At 40.2% G+C, this 19,680-nt stretch overlaps 1 protein-coding gene across 3 annotated transcripts in view; it reads right to left on the minus strand.

Moving 5' to 3' along the window:
* Window positions 1-2,458: 2,458 nt before the first annotated feature.
* Window positions 2,459-19,680, minus strand: part of LOC133630148 (kinesin-1 heavy chain-like) — a 92,085-nt gene continuing 74,863 nt past the window's right edge. For all 3 annotated transcript variants that reach the window (XM_062021506.1, XM_062021507.1, XM_062021508.1), the window contains 9 exons: window positions 18,614-18,669; window positions 18,442-18,551; window positions 18,266-18,367; window positions 18,135-18,195; window positions 16,478-16,549; window positions 15,731-15,835; window positions 8,923-9,136; window positions 3,478-3,586; window positions 2,459-2,906 (listed from right to left, as the gene is read on the minus strand). In XM_062021506.1, coding sequence (XP_061877490.1) covers window positions 2,900-2,906; window positions 3,478-3,586; window positions 8,923-9,136; window positions 15,731-15,835; window positions 16,478-16,549; window positions 18,135-18,195; window positions 18,266-18,367; window positions 18,442-18,551; window positions 18,614-18,669 — 836 coding nt within the window. In that variant the 3' untranslated portion in view covers window positions 2,459-2,899. The remainder of the gene's footprint in view (window positions 2,907-3,477; window positions 3,587-8,922; window positions 9,137-15,730; window positions 15,836-16,477; window positions 16,550-18,134; window positions 18,196-18,265; window positions 18,368-18,441; window positions 18,552-18,613; window positions 18,670-19,680) is intronic.

A 19,680-nucleotide genomic window follows, 5' to 3' on the forward strand; every position in this document is an offset into this window, starting at 1 on the left:
CCCCGCCCCCGCCAGGCGTGACCTGCCCAGCTGCATGGGTTCCACAGTTACTGCCGGCACAAGCGAAGGTGTAGGCCGAAACACAGGGGTGTGGTCGGCAGGTCGAAACTTGGGTGTCTGAGGTGAGCCAGCTGGAAAGCTAGCTGAAGCCTCCGCTCTCTCTGCTGCTCGTTCATTGAGTCTTTGGTCAAATAAGAGAGCCAGGTCGATGAGGGCTCGACACGAGGTAGGTCGGTCCCTCAGCAAGCCGTCCTTGATTTCGTTGCTCGGTCCTCTCCTGAATGCACTCTGGAGCGCCTTGTCTCCCTACTCGCTGTTGGGCACCAGAGTGCGGAACTCAAGGGTGTAGGCCGCAACCGAGCGGGAGCCATGTCGGATGGAGTGCAGTCGTGAAGCAGCATCCCCCCAGTCCACGGGGTGATTGAACACAGCCTGGAACTCCGCTCGAAAAGCAGCATAGTTGGTGGTCAGCCCCAAAGTTTTGTCTACTGCTGCGGTGGCCCCCTTGAGACCCTGTCCAGAGAGCAGCGAAAACACAAATGCAATCTTAGCTCCGTCAGAAGCATAGCGAGATGGTTGGTGCTTAAAAAGTAGTTCACACTGAACCAAAAAACCCGGACAAAGTTCAAATCCCCCTCAAAGGGTCTGGGGCTGGCTATCTTGGGTTCCCGTAGGAGGGGCTCCAGGAGGTTGGCGGCTGCCGCAACACTGGAACTCGGCACAGGCAGAGGAGCAAGGCTTGGACTAAGGTTGTCCAGTCTACTCAGCCGGCTAGCGAAGGCGACATCAAGCTTGTTCTCCAGGTTCGAAAAACGAGACTGGTGTTCCTGGAGCACAGCGTGCATGGTCGAGAGGTCGGGAGCCGCGGGGGTCGGGAAAGGTATGCGGACTTGGGTCTGCTTGTGCCGTCTGGTTCCGACATGGCTGGAACGTACTGTTGTGTACGGCGGGGGAAGGAGATTTATTGTGAGCTTGATGATGCGGTGGAGTGTGTATGCTACTGTGTATGTTGCAGGACTATGTGAAGCGTTACAAGCGTGGCGAAGTTGGTAGAGTGGCTGTGCCAGCAATCGGAGGGTTGCTGGTTACTGGGGTTCAATCCCCACCTTCTACTATCCTAGTCACGTCCGTTGTGTCCTTGGGCAAGACACTTCACCCTTGCTCCTGATGGCTGCTGGTTAGCGCCTTGCATGGCAGCTCCCGCCATCAGTGTGTGAATGTGTGTGTGAATGGATGAATGTGGAAATAGTGTCAAAGCGCTTTGAGTACCTTGAAGGTAGAAAAGCGCTATACAAGTATAACCCATTTATCATATATCATAATATTACCAGTGGTTGTTGTAAGTGCGTGTTGAGTGAGAAGGCGACAAGTCCAGTAGGGCGAGGCTGGAATGAGAATCCGTGATACAAGCGGGAGGTCCGTGGGGCTGAGAGAGACGTCAAGAGGTCCGTGTCCAAAGTGGGGGTCGAGGATCGAGGGAGGCAGTCAGAATCCAGAGCAGATCCAGGGAAGTAAGGCGCACAGCTCACTTCCAAGGCGACGGAGGGAATTCTGAGGAAACAGGGAAACGACAAGGACAAATGAACACAAGGGCGGAAGGACACTGAGAGCTAGCAAACAAGGTGAGGAGCCAGAGACATGAAGCTTACTACAAGTAGAGATTACATTCCAGCGCTGGGTCTCTGGACACGCTGGCTTTTATGGGGCGTGGTGTCATCAGCAGCAGGTGTGTTGATTGATGATTGCGCACAGCTGTGCAGGCGCGTGGCAGCAGAAGCAGAGCGTGTATGGGCGTGTCCTGCGGCGCATGCTGAGGAAAGAAAGGCTGACTGTGCACACGCCGTAACAGTGTACAGTATTTATCATTGTTTATGTTCAACTGTTGTACGTTGATGAGCAAATAAACACTTAAATTACATTTTGATGATTATTTAAATATATTTTTTACCGCTTGTCCCTCTCTCTGAGTCACGGGGGATGCTGGAGCTTAACCCAGCTGCACTCGGGCAGAAGGCGGGGTACACCCTGGACAAGTCGCCACCTCATCCCAGGGCCAACACAGATAGGCAGACACTATCACACTCACATTCACACACTAGGGTCAATTTAGTGTTGCCAATTAACCTATATCCCCAGGTGCATGTCTTTGGAGGTGGGAGGAAGCCGGAGTTCCCGGAGAGAACCCACACAATTACGGGGAGAACATGCAAACTCCACACAGAAAGACCCAGAGCCCGGGGATCGAATCCAGATCTTCGTGTATATATATATATATATATATATACAGTATATATATGTAACATAGATGTAAAGGTAAAATAAATGTCATCTTCGGAATACTTCAGGACATAATGACATCATATCAGGATTAATAATTTCTCTTGCAGATAAGTAACACCACTCACCACAAAAGTTTCCAGTGTAAATATATTATTTATTTCAATATAAATACGATTCAAAACCCACGAATAAGTCAATATTTTCAGCTGTCAGGTTTCTGCAGTTAAACCAGAAATATGTAAATATTTATCACCTTCATTTATCCATGGTAACAAGAGTAAGTTTAATATGCTTTTAGAAGAAGACCGTTTTACATTTACAATAATTTTGTTGATGAACATGTGACCATGTAATAATGCAATTACAAATGAATAACTACATGCTCAGAGAATGTTGAACACATTTTAACTAATTTTTCTACACCAAATGTTCAAATGAATACAAAATTGTATTGTTAGCTTACATTTTAATTCAGAATTGATAAATAAAAAATCCACTTGAAGTCATATTTTTGTGAAAAACTAGACAGTAGTAGACAGCGTAAGAACACAGGAGCTACGCACACTTCGATGGAGGAGTGTGTGTGACTTTTCTTAATCTTCATCTTCTGAGATGATCTTCAAGAACTGTTAGGAAAAAAGATAAAACGATGAATAAGACGGAAATAAATATAAATGCACAAGCTGTCTTACTGAGGGTCTTGTTTGGAGGACATAAATAAAAAAATTAAAAAACATGTTCATGCGGAGACTCCTATTTTGAAATGTATACTTTGAAAGGGTGTGTCCTTTGCACTATGATTGGCAACACTTTTCTCTCTGCTGCTTTTTATAGCTGCAGACTCCAGAATGATCCATTACTGAAATTACATTATTGTAGGGGTGCTGGGGCGCATCTCCAATATAATGTACCATAATACATACAGTATGATACTAATTCAATATTGTTGAAGTTTAAGTTTGAAATATGTTTCAAAAATTGTCCAATTCTAGCAAAAATGTAGAATGGATTTCACAACTAAAATGACTTAAGTATTATACAGTATATACTTGACATAATAATAACAGTCATATATATATATATATATATATATATATATATATATATATATATATATATATATATATATATATATATATATATATATATATATATATATATATATATATATATATGTATATTTAATTGCTCTCTTGCCTGTCATCCCCTTCTTTGATGCCAGAGTAGTTGTTGATGAGGTTGGATCTGTTTCCATTGGGGTTCAAAAGAGAGGCGCCTGGCAGCTGGCCTGGTCGAATGGGCTTGGCTGGGGTGACACGCAGAGACAGAGTTAGTCATGCAAACTATATATACTGTAATAATTATTGAACTATATGAATTAATAAATGTAATCAATGATTTGTTGCAGACCTACTGTGACACATTTATACGATAAACTTTGTAAAACATTTCCCAGAGGACATTTTGGATTCGATTGCTTTTCATGGCTGTCAATCACAGCTGTCGTCTAACTTGCTGTAGAGACCATAAAACACTACAAACGATGCTTTTGTGTCTTGGCGTTGGCCATATTTTGTGCATAGAAGGAACTAGAGATGTCCGATAATGGCTTTTTTGCCGATATCCTATATGCAGATATTGTCCAACTCTTAATTACCGATTCCGATATCAACCGATACCGATATATACAGTCGTGGGATTAACACATTATTATGCCTAATTTTGTTGTGATGCCCCACTGGATGCATTAAACAATGTAACACAAGTTATGGAAAAAAATGCCAACATGGCACTGCCATATTTATTATTGAAGTCACAAAGTGAATTATTTTTTTTAACATGCCTCAAAACAGCAGCTTGGAATTTGGGACATGCTCTCCCTGAGAGAGCATGAGGAGGTTGAGGTGGGCGGGTTGGGGGGGGGGGGGCAGGGTTTTATATATTGTAGCGTCCCGGAAGAGTTAGTGCTGCAAGGGGTTCTGGATATTTGTTTTGTTGTGTTTATGTTGTGTTACGGTGCAGATGTTCTCCTGAAATGTGTTTGTCATTCTTGTTTGGTGTGGGTTCACAGTGTGGTGCATATTTGTAACAGTGTTAAAGTCGTTTATACGGCCACCCTCAGTGTGACCTGTATGGCTGTTGACCAAGTATGCCTTGCATTCACTTGTTTATTTACCCCAGTAGTCAGAGGTGTGGACTCGAGTCACATGACTTGGACTCGAGTCAGACTCGAGTCATGAATTTGATGACTTTGGACTCGACTTGACAAAATGTAAAGAGACTTGCAACTCGACTTAGACTTTAACATCAATGACTTGTGACTTCACTTGAACTTGAGCCTTTTGACTTGACATGACTTGCTACTTTCCCCAAAACCCAAAGATTAAAAAGTTATTTGGGAGCGCGCCGCTCCGTATTTTTCCTTTTCTTTGTCTGTGTCTATCAGCGTGTTGTTCCTGTCAGCTGGTGTGCTCTCATTACAACAGCCAATCAAATTAGATCTACGCTGTTTTCATCCCACAGCTCTCATCCAATCAAATTGCAGGACAACCAATGAAGAAGAATTGTCAAACAATGCGGCAGTGAGAAACAATTATGCCAAAGTTAATTTCGTTCGGGTATTAAAACTACGACTCGGTCAACAAAAAACGAATTGCCCTATGCAAATCATGCAGTTCGAATATTACAGACGGAGACGTAACAACTTCCAACGTCGTTCGACATTTGAAGATGCTCAAAGAAGGGTAAGTTTTGAATGTAAGCTAACGTTTATTGGCTAAGTAACGTGACTTTTATTTGCTGTGTAGTTAAATCAGTGAGGCTGTAAACTCACTGCTAACGTTATAACCATAGACATCTTATAAGGGTAGGCAGCATGGAGCGCTACTGCCTACAGGCGCAGACGAGACGCGGGGCTGCCATCTTGGAGTGGTGATCCGCTCCACTAGTGCAATTCATTTGGCAGGAGCAATGAACTGTCAGCGCATTTAATTCATCTTACCTCACTGAATACCACTCATTTTCACGCGCTTTTTTGTCATACGTGTAGCTATGATAAAGGACACATGTTTTGGCGTGTTTTATTATTCATAGTTTGCTTAACAGTAATATAATATTCTTATACGCTATAAGTGACCAGACGTCCGAGATCAAAACTGGTAATATAATCCCAGAGAAAGGGGAAAAAAACGGTCAGCTATTTTTAAATTGAAGAAACAATATGATTAGGTTATATATACATGCGTATATCCTACATAAACAATGTATGAAAACATTAGATATCTATATATCTTATAGACTGTATCTCTGTTGCTGCAGCAGCAGAGAGTTTATTCTGTCTTGACACTTTGTATTGATATTTTGTATTACATTCTTCCCTTAAATGATCATGTTTACAGTCATTGTTTTATATGTATTTTTTATGTATGTCGCTTTGGATAAAAGCATCTGCCAAATACTTCAACATAAACATATATAAACACCTGTAAGTCTTTATATCAGCTAAAACCACCAATCTGTTTCACTAGATTCAGAATAAAACCAAATTCTGTCTTACCCAACAATGTTAGTATTTGAATATTGTTACTTGAAGACTTATTCCTGGTTACAATTATACTGTTAAGAAAGTATTGTCTTATATTTTGCCTAAAATGAGAATGCATCATAATCAGTGGCGGCTGGTGAATTTTGTTTTAGGTGGGGCTGAAAGTTTGTAAACCAAACCTCTGTAGGGGGGTCATCCTCCCCCAGAAGATTTCTTTGTGATTTTCACATGCAAATATTAAAGATCTTTGCTCCTTCTCAACTCTGTGGTAATATTATTTTCATAAAATACAACCAATAGTACATTAATGTTAAATCTTACTTGTGAAAAGTAATCACCCGATTCCTATTTTCAACAGTCCGCTCATTTGAGCAAGAAAATGCTGAACACCATCTTTGTTTTCTACCTGTCAACTGTCAGTTTAGGCTGCTCGCCGGCTCCTCATCACCACTTCAAGATGGCGGCCAAATTGCTCGTGTCACAGCAGCCAATGCTGCGTCTACTTATAAGATGTCTATGGTTATAACGTCATTGCAAACACGGCAATCTGTTGCGTCCACTGCAGTTCGCTAACCTTATTCATACTTTTTGTCAAGTGATTTTTTTTAAGCAGGGCTGCATGAGGTACCTATACCTAACATTACGTTAATCAATGTATCACACACAGTAACGTAACGTTAGACGCGATCAGCAGCACCGCGTATTTTAGCCACCTACAAAAACACAAACATAGTCAAATAAAGGTCAGTTAAACTGTATACTATATTAAGAATATGTGTACATATTGCATAGGGCCCTGACATCTAAAAAGTACAACTCTGTTTATTGTTTTGTTCATGTTTTTGTTATGTTTTTCATATGTACGCACACATCAACACACATTCAGTATGAGATGAGATCAATGAGATCAGGTAAGAACAGGATAGAAACTGCTGTGGAACTAGTTACAATGCAATATGCCATGGAAATACAATGTTAACACTTTTGTACAAATAAGTACAGTTGCACTTGTTTTTTCAAATGTGTTTATTCTGTAAAGGAATGAGTTAAATGTTTAAAATGACTGGATAATAGTGCTATTATGAAGTGCAATGTCAGCACTATTTTTTTTCCTGCAATTTCAAATGCACTTTTTTTAATAAATAAATACAGCGTTTTAAAAGCATACACAATCTGTGTAAATATATTAGTCTGTGGTTAAAAGGACTTGAAATGACTCGAAATTCAAAATGCAGGACTTGGGACTTGACTTGAGACTTTCCAGTCTTGACTTTGGACTTGACTCGGGACTTGCCTGTCTTGACTCGGGACTTGACTCGAGACTTGAGGGCAAAGACTTGAGACTTACTTGTGACTTGCAAAGCAATGACTTGGTCCCACCTCTGCCAGTAGTAGTACCATAGACATATAGTTTATAGATCCAGAGGGGATTGTGTCCTCCCACTGCTTTGCTTCATCAGAGCGTCCGCCATCTTTTACAGATTTATAGTTATCCATGTAGCACAGTTGCAGTAGAAATCATGGAATATTTACATTAAATGGTGACACTGTGGCGTTCAGTCTTCTTTTGGAGCAGTTACATGTTGTAGTTCATGTAAAAAATATGAAAAACTATTCATTCATAATCATTTAGCGCTTGCAATGTGATTGTACCAACCGGAAAGTGTTTTGGGTCTATATTTAGCACATTTTAAATGTGCGCGCGAACTGGCACAGTTACGCACAAATGACTGAAAAAAGAGGCGATCGCTCAACAAAGACAGATGATGGAAAGAGAATATAGCATCCTTGTGCGTGTCTACATATTTGTGCGGTCAGAATATAGAAATATTAGCCATATTGTCTATTCATCAATATAATTTTATAACCATAATAATAACTGCTGGATGACTTATTGGGATTATTGAAGCCATCAGATACCAAAATGAATTCAGATGATTATTTTGGTCTCTGCTGGTGTTTTTTTTTTAATGGTGTTTGTTTTTTATATACAGTATAAATATACATTATCAATATAGTTTCTATGAAAAAACTTCTTGCAATATACATTGTCCTGCATCTGGATCATTCCAGTGCAGTGAGCGCACCATGGCAGAGTGCACCTTCAGCATGCTTAAAATGAGTTCTGTTATCTAGATTGCATTTCTATATGCAGAAAGGATGGCACAGATTACAGTTGGGTGCTGCATGTTCCACTGAGTCCAGACTGTAATGATGTGAAAATGGGCACGGCCCCTTTAAGAGACTGAGGTCTCGAGTCTCTCACGTGTTCCCGGAAGTTGGATGTTGATAGCACAGAGAGCTGTAGCGGTGCCGGTAAAGAGTACAACGGAGTAGGATGGATGTACTAAGGTGTTCATTAAACACAGTTATATAAAGCAAGAGTGGACCTCACGTTTCTACACAGACCACGCCAACCTTCTTCCTGCCAATTTTCGAGCAAGTATTTTGTCTTTGCTTTTTCATTTGTTACTTTGTTTTTGCACTCGGCCTTTTTGTCCGCCTTCCTACAGCCAGTTTAGTTTGTACTTTGTTCCCTTTGTTTTTTCATGGCACTGGTTCCTCCACCCAGTGCCATTGTTTTTTGTTCCTGCCCTTATTCGGATATTAGAGACGTTTTTTGAACTGTAACATCTTCCTGTCTGTCTGGGATCTAAACTTTGCTGAGCGTAACATCCACAACATAATAAATAAGAGCAAATGCAGTAGATGTGCAGAAAATGAGTTGTCCATGGTGATAGCAGGTAGTACACTGTAGACAGTACACACAAAATACTCATTTAAATATGGCGATCTGCACGACTTTTGTGCTTGTTATTAATTAGCAATATTATACTTTGTACACAATATTTAGTACAATTTAGTAGGGATTTGAATCTTGAAAAACCAATGACTGAAATTAATCCCAGAGTCAACCCCCCAGCGAGCCTACTTTTTTCCTGTGCCTATTATAAAGGTATCATTTAATTTTTGTGATCGATCCTCTCACAAGTAATTGATCACAGCTGCCACATTGTACAAAAGAAGTAATAGGAACAAGTGTAAATGAGTCATTAAAAGTGAAGAAGCAGTAATTTTCTGTTGTACTTTTACTGTACCTATCTGAGCAGAGCCTCTCCTTCCCATGTTTTTGGGCTTGTTGGTGTCCTTAATGCGCTCAACTTCTTGCTGGTATTGTTGGCGCTCACGAGCTGCAATCTCTTTGGCCTCCTTCAGCGCGCCCTCTAGGGCATTCACCCGCTCCACTGTGGTCCGCAGGCGCCGCTCCATCTTCGGGATCTCTGAACGGAGGTCTGCATTGTCCCGTAACAACTGCATGCACGTAAACATACACAGGACAAAAAGGAGGGAGTAAATACTGGTAGCTTTCATTTATCTGACATTAAGGACTTATCTTAAATCACGGCAAATGACGGCATGCTGATACAATTTCGCATCAGCATGCCGTCACAGAAGGAAACACCTCCTAGGTAACACATGAGCCAATCACCACGCCCCTACGCCTGCCTGTACCTACCCGTTCTGTGCCCTATATAAACCATGGTATGTGAATGCTTCTATTAAAATCTCCTGATGATTGAGGGAAACCCTTCATGAAACAGGCCTGTAGAGATGACATAGTCTTGTGATTTTTCCCACACATACATATTACGCTCTACCACGGTATCGAGCACAATTTTTTTTATTTTTTTTATTATCTCATTAAGACACACATATATATATATATATATCTCTTTGGCAGCTTAGTCACAGATGACCATGCTAATTTACGCTCTTGTGTCAGACACTTATTTCGATTTGGTGTTTAATTTTTTATTTAATTTATTTTTAATTATTTTTATTTTTTTTTTAATTTTGAAATGGTACTTTAATTATTATTAATAGTTTTTTTATTTTTATTTAAATAGTTTTATCATCCTATTTTAGTCAATTATTAGTAATATCTTTTCAGTTTTAATGAGGGTTGTAATTATACAATGCACATATCTAATTATAATTTTCACATTTTAACTTGATGTTTTGTTGATACGGTACATTCATGTTTGTTGACAACGCCTAGCATGGCTGTACAAGCCAATTCTTGAGTGACAGTCCCGGTTGCACTTAGTGCAAACATGTGTAGAGACTTCATCCCGCTCCTGCTGTGCGATGGTATTTGCAGTATGTTTCTCTTCTCCTCTGCGAGCTGGCCTCTCCTCAAATCAGCCTCTGTGATACCCCGTCTTATTCTTATATATATATATATATATATATATATATATATATATATATATATATATATATATATATATATATATATATATATATATATATATATATATATATATATATATATATATATATTTATTTATTTATATGTATATATATATATATATTTATTTATTTATATGTATATTTATATATATATATATATATATATATATATATATATATATATATATATATATATATATATATATATATATATATATATATATATATATATATATATATATATATATATCTTGAAAATATTCAAACAAAACTGTGTTTAGATAATTGATACTTCAAACTTGCATAAATAAATCTTAAGGAATATAACATAACTTGGCTTCTGAGAGCTTCAAAATGTAATGAATAAAATGCTAAAGTTGTTGATAAACAAGCAATTATTTTAATAATTAAATATGGTCATTTTAAATGAATTAATATGATCATTTAAAATTAATTACTTCAAATATGTATATTTTAATGTATAATTCCATTGCTGGATGTAATAAGGAGTCAGAAAAAATAAAAATAAAAATACAATTAATTTTGATGTTTTTAGCAAAATATAGTAAAAATGTATGGTGGTTGGGGGCGGGGGGCGTGGTTGGGGGCGTGGTTATTTACAGCTAGACTTCACCAACTCGAGTATTTCATATATATTTCATATATATATATATATATATATATATATATATATATATATATATATATATATATATATATATGAAATACTTGACTTTCAGTGAATTCTAGCTATATATATATATATATATTTATTTTATTTACATAGAAAAAAAAAAAAAATACTTGAATTTCAGTGTTCCGGTGGCTAGCCATTAGATGGCAGTATTGTCCTGTTTAACTTCTCCGTTCATGATGAGTATATCATTTCGGCCGCCATGTCTGTAATTTCCTCGTTCTTCTGCTTCGTCTCCTTGTTGTGTGCGCAGTTGTGCACTCTATAAAAGCCCTAGATGTTATGACGTCTTTAGGCAGGCAAGCTGTTTTTATTGTGGGAAAGCGGACGTGAGAACAGGCTGTCCCCACTCAGTCTCAGGTCCGCATTGAGCTGGAGGGGGCGTGGCCTCCAGCTCCGGCTGAATACCGGGAGTTTGTCGGGAGAAAATCTCTGCCGGGAGCTTTTCGGGGGAGGCGCTGAATACCGGGATTCTCCCGCTAAAAACGGGAGGGTTGGCAAGTATGCTTTTGTGTGAATGAGTGTAAATGGGGGAGGGAGGTTTTTTGGGTTGGTGCACTAATTGTAAGTGTATCTTGTGTTTTTTATGTTGATTTAATTTGAAAAAAAAAATTAAACTTTTTTTTTTTTTTTTTTTCTTGTGCGGCCCGGTACCAATCGATCCACGGACCGGTACCGTGCCGCGGCCCGGTGGTTGGGGACCACTGCCCTATGTCAACAACACGGTCGGCGGACCGTCGGTGCGCAGCTCGTACATCGCCGCCCTATACTTCACCCTCAGCAGCCTGACCAGCGTCGGCTTTAAACGTGTGCGCCAACACGGACGCAGAGAAGATCTTCTCCATCTGCACCATGCTCATTGGCGGTATGCCAGACGCCTCGTATGGAATAACGTGATCGGGCAGGCACGCTGTTTATATAGTGGGAAAGAGGACGTGAAAAAAGGCTGTCCTCTCTCAGGTCCGCGTGAAAACCGGGAGATTTTCGGGAGAATATTTGTCCCGGGAGGTTTTCGGGAGAGGCGCTGAATTTCGGGAGTCTCCCGGAAAATTCGGGAGGGTTGGCAAGTATGATGTACGCTGATGATATGGCCATTAATATCTCCCAGTAGTGCAGGGTTCCAACAGCTTTATTAACATATGCTCAGACTATGGAGTCAAGTTTGACATCAAGTAAAATGCCACAAAGAGTATGGTAATGATTAGGGTTGCAAAATTCAGGGAATATTCAAAGGTGGAAACTTTCCATGGGAATTAACGGGAATTAACAGGAATTAACGGGAATTAATGGGAAATTAATGGGAAATTAATGGGAATAAACATTGAATGCAACATGCTAGATCTTGCAGCATGATTATTAGCTAAAACAACCTGATTAAATGCAAATTCAGTAGAATTTCAACCCTGCACAATGCATTCCTCCATCACATGTGCAGATAATTCCCAGCATGCTACCCAATACAGCAGGGCTATTGAGGTCACACTAGTATTTGAGCCCAAGGATTTCATCCAGTCAGGTAAGTGTTGATGATATTACTGGGGTAAATATATTTGATACATGGTATATAAATTCAATAGAGGTGTAATTGCTTGTTACTGTATGACTGTAGACTACTCCAGCAGACTTCCACTCAAGCTAGCTAGCTGTTCCTGTACTTGTTAAATGATTTTGGGGCCAATATCTCTAGCTAGCTAGGTTTATGTACCATCACAGTCTCATAATGAACCAAAAATATTTGTCCGTTAGCCGTGATGCTAATTTTCTCTATGTTAAATCCCATTCATTTATGCTAACAACGTTAGCGATATCGAATTTACCTTTTTTGTGATCTGTGAAGTTAAACGGGCAAATACTAAATCAAAACGTGTAGTTTCCTCTGCCTTCTGTTCTGCTAGCCATTCTGCTGTTATACAAGAATGTAGGTTATAGTTTGATTTAGCATGCTGATTGAGTGTTCATTTATTCATCTAGCCTATTTCTATTCATTTGTCCATCAGTAAAATATTTTTAAAGACTACTCCAATTTTTTAGCTGACTATTTATATCTGTGTGTGGCATTGCATTAGTGTTTTACAAGAATAAATAAATACAAACAGAATAATGCCACGTACACCATCTGATGTGTGGAGACATTTCGGCCCAACCAATGTAGGCGAAAAGGCTGTGTACAATTGCAAATACTGTGCAAAGAGCTACGTCAAAAATGCCACAAAGATGCAGCAGCATGTAGACAAGTGCCCAATAATATTTAATTATTGTAATTCCCCATTAGTTCTCATATATTCCCATTAATTCCCATGGACGGTGTCCAACTTTGAATAATCAAAAAATGGTCAATATTTCCAAACTTCCCAAGCTTAACTTCCCGTGGTAAATTTCTGGAAAGTTTCCCGAAATTTACTGGAAACTTTCTACCCCTTTGCAACCCTAGTAATGATATGTAGGACCAAGGAGGATCAACATCTTAATTTCCCAGGGATCTACTTGTCTGGTCAAACCCTGTTTGTGTGCAATAATGTAAAATACTTAAACCACCCCACGATGGCGGATGATGGTGACATGCTTAGGCAAAGAAGAATGCTGTATGACACGAAGGCGGATGATGGTGACATGCTTAGACAGAGAAGAATGCTGTATGTCCAAGCCAATATGTTAGTGAGAAAATTTCACTACTGTTCTGATGAAGCGAAGGTGTACTTGTTTAGAGCTTACTGTACCCCTATGTACACGGCACCCCTCTGGGTAAGGTTCAAGAAAGAGAGCTTGCGCAAACTCCAGGTTGCATAGAATGACTCAGAATCCTGCTCAGAAAGCCCATGGGTAGTAGTGCCTGCAAGCTTTTTTTGTGATTTAGGGATAAACACCTTCCACGCCACCCTGAGAAAACTGATGTTTAAGTTTACATGTAGAGTGCAGGGGTCCGAGAATGATCTTATTATACAGATAACCAATCCTAGGTGTAGTTCTGTTAGGTACCAATTTTATATATCGAAACACTGGTATTTGTGCGTTTTAATAGAATGTGTAGAAGCATTTTTAAAGTATATTTGTTATTGCTACTTTTACTTATTAGATGCCTTTTTACTGAATATGCACAAGCACTGTTTTAATATGTGATAATGCCTTTTATACTGTATTATTTGTTTTATGTACTGTATGTAATTGTATGTCTACTTGGACGTTGGAGTCTGCAATAACGCTCGATTGTAATTTGTTTATCTGACATTATGGATTTATCTGACATGGATGTATCTAACATAAATGGTCAAAGTAGCTTAGCTAAAAATAAAACAAGAGTTATTTTTCTTGCATTTCAACTCTTTCCAAGGAACAAGTTGTGGGGAGGCGGGACCGGCAGACCGACAGCGAGGTGTGCCATGCTCCAAGATGGCGGCGAGGAGGCGTGGCTGGTAGTCCGACAGCGGGGCGGGGCACACCTCGCTATGTGCCCGCTCCAAGATGGCAGCGAGGAGGCGTGGCCGGCGGACCCGCGTCCAAATGGGCTGCAGGTGCGTGGATCGGGCAGCTGGGCACAATCAATAAATCCCCTGTCAGTGCTTAAAAGGACGGCAGCCGAGAACGTCGGAGCAGAAGGAGGGGGAGAGCCAGCAGCACGGAGGACCGAGAGAGACGGAGAGAGAAGCCGGAGCCGGGAGGAGGCGGATGCTGAGCGCAAGAGAAAGAGAGTGCGAGGAAGACGGCGACACACGCAGCTGAAAAGCAGGCGGCGGAGCAAGCAGCAGGTGGAGCCGGAGCTGAAAAGCGCCCGGCGAAAGAAGACTGAGTATTATTTGCAAAAATAAAACAAAGTCACAACCCTGCTCAACCATGTCCTTCCTTGATGGTCCTGAAAACCCGCACGACAGCTGGAGTCTGTCACACAAGTATTCTCCCCTCCCCCAGCATGGTGGGATAGGGGTTAGTGCGTGTGTCTCACAATATGAAGGTCCTGGGTTCGATCCCCGGGCTCGGGGTCTTTCTGTGTGGAGTTTACATGTTCTCCCCATGACTGCGTGGGTTCCTCCAAAGACATGCACCTAGGGTTAGGCTAATTGGCAACACTCAACTGGCTTTAGTGTGTGAATGTGAGTGTGAATGTTGTCTATCTGTGTTGCCCCTGCTATGAGGTGGCGATTTGTCCAGGGTGTACCCCACCTGCCGCCTGAGTGCAGCTGGGATAGACTCCAGCACACCCCGCAACCCCAAGAGGGAAAAGAAATAGATGAAAGATAATAAGTCTCCACTTTTTTTAATCTAGAGACACTATTTAAAAAGATGAAATAGTGTGCAACCAAGAAAACACCCCTGATTACAGTAATAATTATGTATATTATTATTATTATCTACAGCAGGGGTCTTAAACATTTTTTTCGCCAAGGACACCCAAACTGAAGGAGAGAAGGAGCGGGGACCCCCCACAATAAACTGGTCATTAAGGTACCTTGTTATCGTGGAATACTAACTATATTGAAAAGATAACAGTATTGTGCCGCTAATCGTTAGCTGGTAAATAGCGCTCTAATTGACAGCTGCCAACGAGCATGCTAATCGCTAGCTGGCAACTACAGTGCTAATTGCAAACTGACAACTAACACGCCAATCGCTAGCTGGCAACTAACTAGCTAGCTGACAACTAGCATACCAATCGCTAGTTGATAACTAGAGCGCTAATCGGTAACTATGTTAAATGCTAACATAATAATAATACAATTGTTTATCCATGTTATTTATTCCCATTCAACTACATGAATGAAAGTGTTTTGGCTCACTCTTCATGTGTATTTAAAGATATTTACATTTGTAAAAAAAAATAGCAGGGGGAAATATGTAAATATATATTTTAAAAAATCTACCAAAAATTTCACGGCCCCCCTGTTGAAGACCTCTGATCTACAGTACATTGTCATTTTTTTTTTTTTTAATGCCTGTGAGGACGGACATAAAGGAAAGATGTTTACCTGTTTGTGAGCTTTGGTTAGCTGCTCCAAGTTGTTTTCCAGAAAGCAGATCTTTCGTCTTTGTGCAGTACTGACTTCTCTTTCTTCTGAGCTCATCTGTTCATTCTGCATGAAGCACACATTTATTTGCAACAAATACTTTTTAAAAAATCTTTATTACTTTTCCTGGCGAACTAATATCAGCACATTTGATATGTTTACGCACTCACTAACAGTTCATTATTTTTGGTCGCTATATTTTAACAGACAGAGACATAATTTTCAACAAAAACATTACATAGAAGTTATAAAATACATTTGTATTTGATCCCCAAACAAAACATGACAAAATACTGGGTGGAAAAAGTCTTGTAGTTGGTCACAAATACTCTCCAAATCCTGATGGTTTTGAAGCGGTCGTTTTGAACTGATTGATTGTTATTCTGTGACCCACCCTAACACACCTCAATCTTTACCATCTTGGCTAACTATCATAGAGGGGAGGGATTAACCCAAGTGGTGTCAATGTACCATTAATAAGGACAGAAGAAGAAGAAGATATAATGTGATTAGACCATTGAATGGTTGATTGTTTGTAGGGAATCAAACACTTACTTCACTCAATCAAATATACAACATTTCTTTACAGAAATAAACACAAAAACTCAAATGTAATGTTACTGTTCATATCTTTGACAAGGGGTAAAATTGAGAAAATCAGCAGGAGATTCTACTGTACTACTGTACTATTAAAAAGTGTCCACTTACCTTCTTGACTCGAATGACAAGGTCTTGGACAAAAAGTCTTCTGAGGTTGTGAAGAGTCTGCAGCTCACGGGCCTGGTAAAGACAAAAAAGACAACAAAAAAAAGACACACAAAGACAAATTATGGGGATTAAAATGTGTGGCTTCTGGGTGTGTGACTTCCAAACTGAAAGGACATGAGCTTCTTTAATTATGCAGCTTTCAGGACACCACATCCACCACTGTACATTTGGGAATAAAATGACAAACAATATTAATTATGGACAGAAGTTAGGACAGAAACAATCAGGTACACATTCTGAAAACACGCATGGTATGTTCGTTGTAGACACTAAATTGGTCATACGTGTCAATGCAAAAGCGTGTTTGTATTTATGTGTCCTGTGATTGGCTGGAAACCAGTACAGAGTGTAATCTTGCCTCTCATCCAAAGTCAGCTGAGATTGGCTTAGCTGACTGAATTTCATAAACTTTATGGTGGTTTGTGTGCCAGTAAAGACAATGCTGGGTTTCCTTGCCACTTCACTATTACTTTGATTTTAAAGTACTATTGAGTACACTGAGATTTAAGCACTATTAAAGTTTCATGCTAAAACGATGTATGTTTTAGAGACTATGAAGAGTTTTTTCCACACTCTCAGGGTCTCTTGTTTGTTTGTATTTTATCCGTGGCATACAACATGAGTTTAATGAATCAGGTGATTGGTGGGATCAATAATAGACACTGTGAAAAGCATCATCACTGCCATATTACCCAAAAATATAACATGATGAGTTTTGATAATTTTATACATTTCTCATTTTTAAAAGCTATTTTTAAATGTCTTAATGTGGTGTGTCCTGATGTGATGTGTAAAGAACTACAAAGATACAGTAGTGAAGTCGTGCAAACTCGAGCTGCAGTCGGTGGGAACTGTAGAGTGAAAAGGTGCCGGACAACTCTGGGTCAGTCTGCGTTCTCAGGGAAGGCCTCACATCTGTGGAATTCTTTGCCACTGGAGTTAAAGTCACAGTCGGACATTACACTTTTTTCCACAAAACTGAAAAAGTGGCTTAAGAAAAATCAGAAGTGTGAGCACTAGAACTGGATGTAGTATGGACAAATGGGGCCAATATTTTTTTATGTATTTTTATTTTGTACTTGTCTTAATCTTTTTGTATGTGTTTTTCACTTTTCTCAACTTTTCTTTAAAAGCCTAACCAGGGACGAGGGTTGCAAATTAGCCTGTGGCTCGAAGTCTTATGTACTTTGACATTGGTTACCTATGGGTAGCAATGTTTAATTGTACTGCCCCTTGTTTTATTTATTCTATTACATAATATAAATATACAAGGATCTGCTATTCTTGCACTGAACTTTCAGTATAGTGATGCGGGCGTTACTGATGGAACGGATTGGAAGGGATAATAAGTGCTGACAAAGTGTCTTCAAATGAGTTATAATCATAGAGAATAAGGTTATTTTATATATTTTTTAAACTCAGAGTCCTGCATATTTATATAGATTTTTTCTGCATTTTTTGTAAAAAAAAAAAAAAAGGAAGAAAAAAAATCCCACCAAATTATTTTGGGGGGTTTTATGAATATTTTAGGGAGGCTTCAGCTCCCCTAAGATAGGCCTAACGCCGCCAATGGTGTGATTGCATGTTGCTAACATACCACAGTTTCCTCCAATCCTTTCAGGTCTTGCCTGGTTTGCTCCCGTTTGTCCTGCTGCTCCCTGAGACAGCAATTCAAAGTTTAACTGCAGCAGTAAGACAATTGTAGAGCTGGAGAGGGAGAAAAGTTACGTGAGCTCTTGTAGCAGGCGACCCTTCTCCTGTTCTGCTGCTTTGAGTTTGTCACGCTCCATTCTGAGCCTCTCTTGCTCCAACATGATCTCCTGGTTCAGACTGCATGATGACAGGATTGTGCAGGTTTGAACTGTGTACTTTGTTACAGCCATGCTGATATTGCTGGTTCTTACTCCTGCAATTCAGTGATCATCTTCTCCTTGTGATCCAGCTCGTCTCTCAGGTTGCTGATCTGCCTCTGCTGAGCTTCTCTGTGAGATAAGATCTGCTTCTCCACAGCATCCTGAGCAGAGTGAAAGACGTTCAGAACATCGAACAGAAGAAGAGAACCTACATTTCTAGTACCTTCACTTCATTGACAGACTGGATCTCATTCTTCTCTTCCATGACATGTACTTTATCTGAGGAGATGAAGAAGTGTGCATATTAATATGTTAATACAATTTAGAAACGTCTAGTAAATGAAAGAGAGGACACTTTACGAAATATTCTTATTTTCAATGACATCGACTTTTTCCGAGGGTGTGAAAAAGTGTGCATATTGATATTTTTTATACAATTTAAAAGTCCTGAGTCGCTTGGGCATTGTAGGAGCAGCAAAGAGGGCCATTAAATCCGCAAGCGAAGCCGCAGAGAAGGGCACACGGTGGCTGTGGATTAAGAGGGCTGATCGGTGGATTGCTACTGGGACGCACCTGGGCGAGGGTGTATGATGTTGCGAGACCCGAAACACCCTATGAACCCCCATCACTGAGGATGTGTCCCAGTGCATCCTTGAGATATTTCTTGTACAGCTAATTTCTGGCACAGACAGTGGCCCCTAGAAATAGACTACGTGACAACCAAGAACTGTTTGTTCGACAACTGGAGAGACAGTTGGCAGCACGGAGCGACGGCACCCGGGACAGTATGGGTTAGCACCCCAGTCTGTATTTTTCGTGAGAGAGAACCCAAACAAGCTACAGAAAGGCATAAAGAGAGATACCCCCAAGAGATCCCGAGAGGGGGGGAGGATGAGATCTCCAACCGGACGGACCAATGGTTAACGATCCATGAAAACGGACAGACGACGAAAGTTACATGTATTTGCGGAAAGCTGTGCAAGAATCATTGTGGCCTGAAAATCCATCAGACCAGAATGAAATGTTTAGAGCAGGAGAGTGAGGTACAACGCACAGGTCACGGACCTGGTGAGACGAAGGAGGTGGGAGTCAACCCACAGAGCCCATTGTGATAGAGTAATTAGAGCATGTGGACTTGTTTCTTCAGCATTGTCCACACGTTTAAGTCATGACTTTGAGAAGGCCAGTCTAAAACCTTAATTCTAGCCTGATTTAGCCATTCCTTTACCACTTTTGACATGTGTTTGGGGTCATTGTCCTATTGGAGCACTCAACTGCACCCAAGACCCA

The sequence above is a fragment of the Entelurus aequoreus genome, linkage group LG15 (genome assembly GCF_033978785.1).
Source record: "Entelurus aequoreus isolate RoL-2023_Sb linkage group LG15, RoL_Eaeq_v1.1, whole genome shotgun sequence".
Classification (NCBI taxonomy): domain Eukaryota; kingdom Metazoa; phylum Chordata; class Actinopteri; order Syngnathiformes; family Syngnathidae; genus Entelurus; species Entelurus aequoreus.